Source organism: Oncorhynchus kisutch, linkage group LG18 (genome assembly GCF_002021735.2).
Source record: "Oncorhynchus kisutch isolate 150728-3 linkage group LG18, Okis_V2, whole genome shotgun sequence".
Lineage (NCBI taxonomy): Eukaryota > Metazoa > Chordata > Actinopteri > Salmoniformes > Salmonidae > Oncorhynchus > Oncorhynchus kisutch.
In genome coordinates, this window is record NC_034191.2 from 4,315,511 (window position 1) to 4,324,481 (window position 8,971).

At 44.1% G+C, this 8,971-nt stretch overlaps 1 protein-coding gene across 2 annotated transcripts; it reads right to left on the reverse strand.

Annotated features, from left to right (window-relative positions):
* Window positions 1-2,030: 2,030 nt before the first annotated feature.
* On the reverse strand, window positions 2,031-7,163 carry psmd8 (proteasome 26S subunit, non-ATPase 8). 2 transcript variants are annotated; one of them, XM_020473297.2, is made up of 7 exons: window positions 6,601-7,163; window positions 6,370-6,442; window positions 4,355-4,457; window positions 4,057-4,222; window positions 3,728-3,828; window positions 3,512-3,623; window positions 2,031-2,945 (listed from the first exon to the last, which is right to left on the reverse strand). In XM_020473297.2, the coding sequence occupies exons 1-7, from the start codon at window positions 6,709-6,711 to the stop codon at window positions 2,808-2,810; spliced, it is 804 nt and encodes a 267-aa protein (XP_020328886.1). In that variant the 5' UTR covers window positions 6,712-7,163; the 3' UTR covers window positions 2,031-2,807. The 2 variants fall into 2 exon arrangements, with proteins under 2 accessions (XP_020328886.1, XP_031651186.1); XM_031795326.1 differs by lacking the exon at window positions 2,031-2,945 and adding an exon at window positions 3,150-3,197 and having other exon boundaries at window positions 6,601-6,756.
* Window positions 7,164-8,971: the final 1,808 nt, after the last annotated feature.

The window sequence follows — 8,971 nt, forward strand, 5'->3', positions numbered from 1 at the left end:
TGTGAAGAAGCAGGAGAGTCTGCCTCCCCCTCCCAGCCCACTGAGGCAGGCGTCAGTCAGGGCAGCTCTGAACGGAGTCCCCTTCATTGAGGCTGTCAAAACTTCCACGCCTAAAGTCAAGCCTGCTCACAGAGAGGCCAAGGCCCAGAAAGCCAAGACCTCCAAATCAGACTATAACTTCAACACTACTGCCCAGACAATAAGGCCAGCATGCCAGCCACAGAACAACCCAGAGCCTGCTAGCAAACCAGACAAACCACCTGGAACTTCAGCATTATCTGTCCCAAACAACTTGTCCTTTTCTCTTGGGACAACCACACCTTCAGCACAAACCCAGAAAGAGAAACGGTCTAAAACCCAACCTCAGACTAAAGCAGCCCCTGAGGCTCAGGGCGCTGGTAGCACCTCGACCAGTTGCACCACGAGTATCACCGGTAAACAAGCGGGGACAGGAAGCAGCAGCCAGCTCACCTTCTCTCCCAACTCTGTGAGCGGACGTTCCCAGGCTGCCAGACTGAGGCTGAAGCAGATGAGAGAGGACAGGTCCAGGGCCCAGCCAGCAGAGGGCAGCAGAGAGGACAGGTCCAGGGCTCAGCCAGCAGAGGGCAGCAGAGAGGACAGGTACAGGGCTCAGCCAGCAGAGGACAGCAGAGAGAACCACCTCTCGACAGAGCCACCCAGAGCTTCACATCGAGCACCAGTTCAACCCCCACCACGACCCCTCACACCAGGACCAAGACAATATCGAGGCCCTATCACCATCAAGCAGGGACAGAAGCCCTCAAGAGGACAGCCAGAAGCCAGACCCACTACAGAGGGCAAGAAACAGCCAGAGGTCAAACCCTCAGAGGGCAAGAAACAGCCAGAGGTCAAACCCTCAACAGAGGACCAGAAACAGCCAGAGGTCAAACCCTCAACAGAGGGCAAGAGTCCACAGCAGCTGCAGGAGGGTATCAGGGAAGCATCAGGATTCACCAGGACACACTACACTAACTGGTACGTATCTAATACCCAGTTGCCCTCCTTTACAGAGCCCATGGTTGCCGAGGCAACACAGCTAATGGACAGGTATCAGAAGTATTGTAATGAGTTCCATTATCCTGATGGCAGAGGTGTGGTAGACTTCTCCAAGTTCAGCATGTCTACAACACTTGGCGGTAAGGTGAGGGAGGTGGATGATCCTACAGAGGTAAACACAGCCTTTGAGGAGTGGTACAGTGGCATCAACCCTTTCACACCTAAAACTCCTACTGCTGCTGATATACCCACTACCCAGCTACCCCAAGCCTCAGACTCAAAACCCACGCCAGACGCCCCAGCCAAGGCTCCTCCCGCCCAGTCCAGGAAGAAACAGACACAAGCGGTGGCTCAGTCCAGGAAGGCAGAAAAGGTGAAGACAAAGGATACCAAGAAAGAGGAACAAATTGAGGATACCCCACCAGCCTCTCCCCCGTCTCCCAAGTGCCCTCCCTACCCATCAGGCTGCTGGCACCCGTTCACGGTGGATAAGTCCTGCTCGCGCCAGGCCCGCTGCCAGCACCGTGCCACTAACGCAGCGCTGCCACCCAACGTCACCAAGTGGTGAGTCACACTAACACACTTCAACCTAGCCTCGCTACCTATCAAACTACACAGCGTTGGCTCCGTCATTTGATATCACATTCCCCTTTTGAGTGTAGTGTGTGATGTAACACTATTGACATGTGTCAAGCTATGGCACCAAGTTACGGAGGAAAGGAAATATCCTATTTCATTCCTATACTAGCTTAGCCCCCCCCCCCCCCCCCCCGTTGGAGAAAGACAACCTGTCTCTTCTCCCCCATCAGGTTGAACGTGAGGAGGAACTACCTGTGTGAGCCCCCCTGGGTCACCACGGCAACCCTAGCCGCCTCCCTAGCGCTGAGAGAGAGAGAGGAGAGACTCGCTAGTGACAACACACATTAATTCACAAATACTGGAGGAAATATTTATACCGAGTAGTACAGTAGTCATGTTAAGTCACCTATTAAAATTACACTGTAGACCATAAGTCAGGAACAAAAAGATTTTATTATTTTAAAAAATGTCAAAAATGTTGATAATCTTTCAGAAACAAACATTTGTATTTTCCAGATCAATTAGATTACAAACCATTGAGGAGGTGAAGCAAGACATTAAACAAATACTTTTACAGCAATTCTCTTTGTCAGTTGCCAGGAGACGAGGCCAGGGCATTGAAACCCCTAGAGTTTGAAGATGATACCTCAGAAGACAAAGGAGAAGCCAAATAAGCAGGTGTAATAATGCAGGACGTCAACCATTTAGAGACATATGGAAGACCACCACTGTATTGGCCACTGTGCTACAGCACACTATGAATTAGTAAATGGACTGAGAGGAAAATGGCAAATTACACCCTATTCCCTAGACATAAACTCTCCAAAACATTCCTCAAAGCAGTCAGGGTAAATAGAAACTTGGACATTAGAATGTGCCAACACGTTAATCTTTAAACTCGGGGGAACTCCTAAAAAAGGTGGACAAAGCAGTCAGGAGCCACTGAACAGACTGACCTTAGTTGTGAAGTGATGACTTTATATCAGTACATTTTACTGCGATGCGTAAAACACACCGTCAGACTAGGATGTAAAATTTTTTTTTTAAATTGCCTCGTCTCTTATCGGTGCTGTGAGAAGCAGGTTGAGTGGTACAGAATGACAAAGTGTTGGAAAATCTACCAGTCTGACAATCTGTCAGCATTTGAGGACTGTATGTTTGCATGTGTCTGTGTCATGAATATATCTAGCTTCTGTAGTACGGCGCTCTCTCTACACAATCATCTCCAGCTGACGTGCATATTCGATGACCTGCGTAGCCAGCTCGGTGGAGGGGATGTTGACTTCCTCTGTCCTCTGCTGTTGGCTACTGAACGAGTAGTAGCCATCTGGGCTCTGGGTCCAGCCCCTCTGTAAACACAGACAACTTTAATATGACGAGAGGCTCTGGCTCCAGCCCCGCTGTAACACAGACAACTTTAATATGATGAGAGGCTCTGGGTCCAGCCCCGCTGTAACACAGACAACTTTAATATGACAAGAGGCTCTGGGTCCAGCCCCTCTGTAAACACAGACAACTTTAATATGACAAGAGGCTCTGGGTCCAGCCCCGCTGTAACACAGACAACTTTAATATGACAAGAGGCTCTGGGTCCAGCCCCTCTGTAAACACAGACAACTTTAATATGACGAGAGGCTCTGGCTCCAGCCCCGCTGTAACACAGACAACTTTAATATGACGAGAGGCTCTGGGTCCAGCCCCGCTGTAACACAGACAACTTTAATATGACAAGATGGGACTAAACTCAAGTTCTAAGGATCACCCATTCTCTCAAATGCAGGAGCATGTTCAGTTAGCCTGGTCCCAGATCTGTTTGTGCGGTAAAGCCAACTCCTATGGTCCTTCGTCAAACAGATCTTGGACCAGGCTAGTGTTCAGTAGGGCACAGAACAGAATAAAACAGACATGAACTAACCTTGTTGGCATACTCTGTCATGTTGTTTGGGGAGGAGAAGAAAAGGACTCTGGTAGCTTCGTTGAACTGAATCTGTTTATAAGCCTTCTCTATGCACCCAGCAATCTCATCGCTGAAACAGAGAAGGAACACACAGTGTCATTGACCGGACCACCAGGATGACGCATCCAATCCAGGCAAATATATTAATTCATCCAATGTCATGCTGTCTCTTACCGGATGGTGTCTAGCAGAATGTCTATGAAGAAGGTGTAGCTCTCAGCAGGGATGTTACCTTTGGCCAGAAACACCTTGTTGTAACTTCCCTCCATCAGGTACTGACAGGAAGTTAAACAATTCAAAACAGACATTCTACAAGTCAGTTCTACACATGGAAGTTAAATGGCTCCACAAAGATAGAAATGAGAAAAGAACAAATGAAGAAGACATTGTCATCTATGGTGAAAATTTGCATTCCTGCTGAAGATATTTAACTAGGTCAACGAAGGCCAGAATATGACTTCTTCTTGGGGGAGATAAGGAGGGCCTGAAGCAGTAGCAGTTACCTGCTCTAAGGAGACAGGGTGGCGGATGTAGACGTTGGTCTGGATGTCTTTAGCAGTCAGCCTCTCCAGCTCTGTGTGGAACTCTGACACGCGGTTCTGGGACAGCAGAAAGAGGAGGTTCAGGCCTAGTAGCTGGTGCATGTAGGCCGACTCTGGCAACTCATCCCTGGACGGAGGGAGAAAGTGAGAGACACTGATCTAGTTGTTTGAATAAGCATAGTTCGGAGATGCTCTGGGAATATATTGAGAAAGATTTAAGGTATTATTTTGAACATGAAAACAAAATAAGTAACATTACTTGTAATCAAAGTAGTAACATTTGAGCTGGGCCATGTATCTCTCAAAGGAAGGGATGTCCTTCTTTAGGATAGCCCACAGAGCCCCGATCTCCAGAACATCACCTGAGAAACAACGTAGACAAATCTGTTAGCCACTGTTGTCATCCAGTTGATATATGATCAAACCCTGATATCTTAATAAGTTATCACACACTCAAATTATTCTGCTGATTCTGAGCAATGACTCCAGAAAGTCCTTAATATTGACAAGCGTGTAGGAAGACATAACAAAAATATGAGGTAGTTAGCCTCTTCTCCCCCGGGAGACCTGTACAGTTCCCGTCGCTGAAGACCACATCCTGTACCCAGAAAACATATTTACCAGCTCTCTGGTTGACCTGTTTCAGGCTATAGAAATTGTGAACTATGGTCAAAATAAAAATGTTTACATCAATTTTCTGATGCTCACTCCCTAGTCCCTATACTCTGTTGTGGTTGCCATGAGAGATTAGTGCCTGATTCAAGATGGCAGTGCACCTTTTGGGAAATATGTGAATTCAGTCAACTCTGGAAAAGTTGAATATAAATACATTTTCACACGTTGTATAGCCCGAAACGACTGGTAAGGCATTCCAGATTTATAGATTTGCCTTTGTGATGAGAAAAGTTTTGGGGAAATAGATCAACCAGGAGGGCTGGTAAATATGTTTTCAGGGTACAGGATGTCACCTTCGTCGACGGGAGATCAATATGGAACTTTAGTGCATTTCCAAGTAACATGATAATTCAGATGGCCACTCCAACTTCACTCTCACGTGGGTGCTAGCAAGCAGGCTAGGTAATGCTAGGTATTAAACAGCCAATCTGGTAGAGTCTGGAAGCTCCATTGAGCTTCGATTGGTCAATAACCTTGTGATATCACAGAATATTTACATATGGTTAATCTTTCCCAGAGAAGAAGAGGCCCAACTCAGCAGAAACACTGTCTCCTTCCAGCAGCAGGTGGTGTTTTTTCATTCATCGCCCACCAAGCAAGGCATTTTTGTATACGGTCAATGTGTCAAATTTGGGTTAAAAAAAGATTGTTTACTTGCTGAGTGAGGTTCATTTGTTCTAATAGATGTTTCATAATATTTAAGTTATGAGTGTTCTGATAGGACATGACATCCCAGCCACTTAAAAAAAACACTATATCAAGAGTTCTCTCCAGATAGCTACGCATATTCAAGAGCATGAGGTTAGTAGTATCTCCTTTCAATACAGGCGGTTGATGTCAACAACCCACATAGAATATTCAAAAAAGGACTACAATAAGACGTATCCACCAATCCAAATAATGGATAGACGAGAGCTAGACAGCCCAACTGTGCCGCTCTGTGGACAACGACTCCCACACCTAGGTCCAAGGGACATGCATCTTGTTAGTGTATCCATAATCTTCTGCTTTCCCTCCCTCGCATTACCCAAAGGTCCCTCCAATTCCCTCAATTGAAAATAAACGGGGCTCCGTTGTTTCTTCGCCCCCATCGTGTTGTGTGGAAATGCACTGTTTACAGGTCTCACTGAGAGAAGAGGCTATGAGTTAGCTGGGTCATTCCAACTGTAAGGTGCTATTCGGACATCAACTTTTGAAAGAATATATATATAAATCAGAAAAAGTACATGTTTGACTTCCACATCAGCTTATTGGTAAAGCTCAGGCACTTAAAACATTTGGGGTCCATTTTCCAATTTGTTACGTGCATAAACATAGCAGGGTTGTAAATGTTGAGCCTAAATTGACCATAGCTCTGAGTGAACAAGACCTGAGCCAGCATATTGGTGAACAGGATTTTAACTATCAAACATATTTTAACATTTACAGACTAACATGAAGGTAAAAAAGGTCCTGACATTATATTTAAAAGCTTTAATAATAATAATTTTAAAACCACATGACACTAAATAAGAAGTTATATTTCCTGGGGCCAGAAAAGGCAGCGCATTGTAGGAACGTTTGCCAGTTAACATTTTGATGTGATGACTAGTAACTTACGAGCTAAAATAAGCTGCTGTTTGGTGAGCTTAGTTCCAGTCGTTGGTAAGAAGTTTAACTCCAATAACGAGATCTGTAGAAAGAAATTGCAACGGACGGTTGATATCTTTGTAAAAACAATTGGTTACGTTAGCTTAGCGAACGTTAGCTTAGCAATACTAGCTAATTGACAAAATACAGTATAATTTAGGTTCGAGGGTGAAGAAACTAAATATTGTAATAGCTTTTTACCTTGAGCTTGCTCAAAATGTCTCCACATTTGTTCAGATTTGGATTTTTCTTGTTCCATTCCGTTTTCAATGTTTCATATAGCCCCGCGGTCTCTTTCAGTACAGACGCCATGGTGATTCTGCAAAATGTACGACACCGGACGCTTGGAATACGGTACGCGACTGTCGTAAAACAGCTCTGTTGATAAAGAGTATATATTATATTGACAAGATAGTCAAGTGACCACTCGAACAATGGAAATACTTTTCCCGAACATTTTTATTTTCTTGCCTGAATATTGTCAAGATCGACACATTCTCACATAGCCGTTGCTAAGTCATAAATTGACACTTCAGTGTTGGGCTGTTTATTTCGGATAGTTTTTTTTAAAAACGATGAAGATGTTCAGATGAAAGTATTATGCAATTTGTTGACCCCCGAAACACCTTGGACTTGGATACACATTATCCCGAATAAAAACATCTGTTAAATTCGCTGCTCTGTTTTGCTAGTTTTTAAGTCTTCATTTCATAGGGAATTCTCGGATATACATCGCCAAAATGTCGATAATAAAGGTGCTAACATGGCAGCCGTTCTAAAACATGGCCAAACCAGATATTGCTCTGGGTGGGACCATTTAAGCCAATGAAAGAGCAGATTTTGTATGTGTGTAAACTTTATTTAGCTAGGCAAGTCAGTTAATGACACATTCTTATTTACAATTACGGCCAAACCCCGACGACACTGGGCCAACTGTGCACCGCCCTATGGGACTCCCAATCATGGCCAGATGGGATGCAGCCTGGATTCGAACCAAGGACTGTAAGTGACACCTCTTGCACTGAGATGCAGTGCCTCAGGAGCCTAAAATAGTCTAGCTACTATTTAATCCACAGATTGTCTTGGATCTATTTCCTTTCTCTAAACACTGATGAATTCAACTTCATCTCCTCTTAATTCTGAACAAGAGGTCATCAGAACACAGTTCATACCATTTATTAGGCAATGATAATAATACAACAAGTGGCAGTCGGTGAAGCTAGCTGTGTACAGTAGTCAGTAAAATAGATAAACAAACCACATTTTATTTGCCACATACGCATGGTTAGCAGGTGTTAATGCAAGTGTAGCGAAATGCTTGTGCTTCTAGTTCCGACAATGCAGTAATAACCAAATGTAACAGTATAACTTTAGACCGTACCCCTCGCCCATACCCGGGCGCGAACCAGGGACCCTCTGCACACATCAACAACAGTCACCCACGAAGCATCGTTACCCATCGCTCCACAAAAGTTGCGGCCCTTACAGAGCAAGGGGAACCACTACTTCAAGGTGTCAGAGCAAGTGACGTCACCGATTGAAACGCTATTTAGTGCGCACCACCGCTAACTAAGCTACATCCGTTACACCATGAGTGACCTAATTTAACTATTTCACAACAACTACCTTATACACACAAGTGTAAAGGGATTAAGAATATGTACATAAAGATATATGAATGGGTGATGGTAATGAACGGCATAGGCAAGATGCAGTAGATGGTATCGAGTACAGTATATACATATGAGATGAGTAATGTAGGGTATGTAAACATTATATTAAGTGGCATTGTTTAAAGTGGCTAGTGGGACATTTTTTACATGTATGGCAGCAGCCACTCAATGTTAGTGATGGCTGTTTAACAGTCTGATGGCCTTGAGATAGAAGTTGTTTTTCAGTCTCTAGGTCCGTGCTTTGATGCACCTGTACTGACCAAAGATAAACAAACCAAACTGTTTTAGAGAACAACACTATTCTCATAGCATGTGACATTCATTTCAATCAAAAGCAGTTCTTTGTCTAGTACATACAAAATCAACAAAAAAGGTGAATCAACAAATACATGTATTCTTGTGTGTCAACAACAGCTACAACTCCGATATAAAGTACGGCGAAATACCACGTGCGTCCACTTCAATCAGTGCATTTGTAACAACCTAACAATTACGAAATGTATATTCGATTAAATAAGCCTCACGTAGCAAATTAGCAATTACTGTTGTTGAACAAATTCGACACTCGTTGACCTCTATACAAAACTTCCTCACTTCGTGATCTTATTTTCCTGGGCAGATTTTGGGCCGAGTAAACACTCTTGCTTCGCCTCTTCCTCTCTGCTATTGCAAAAATAACTTCTTCTTCTACGTTCGAATTCTAGTGCAAATGGTGCGTTCATACCTCCTACAGGCCGACGTAACATCGTCGTGTTTCTGAAAAATAGAAAACATCTTTACAAAAAATATTTATGTCCATTAGATGGCGCTCATTCAAAGTTAAATATATCCAAAGTCCTTTCCATGCGTTTAATCCTTCACGGGGCGTCTTGGTGAGGAATTCCCCATGTATCCGCCCA

Coding starts and splice junctions, on each gene's coding strand:
- psmd8 (XM_020473297.2), bottom strand. CDS start 6,711: ATGGCGTCTGTACTGAAAGAGACCGCGGGGCTATATGAAACATTGAAA. Junction 6,443..6,600: donor ACATTTTGAGCAAGCTCAAG/GTAAAAAGCTAT, acceptor TTCTTTCTACAG/ATCTCGTTATTGGAGTTAAA. Junction 4,223..4,354: donor TGTTACTACTTTGATTACAA/GTAATGTTACTT, acceptor CCCTCCGTCCAG/GGATGAGTTGCCAGAGTCGG.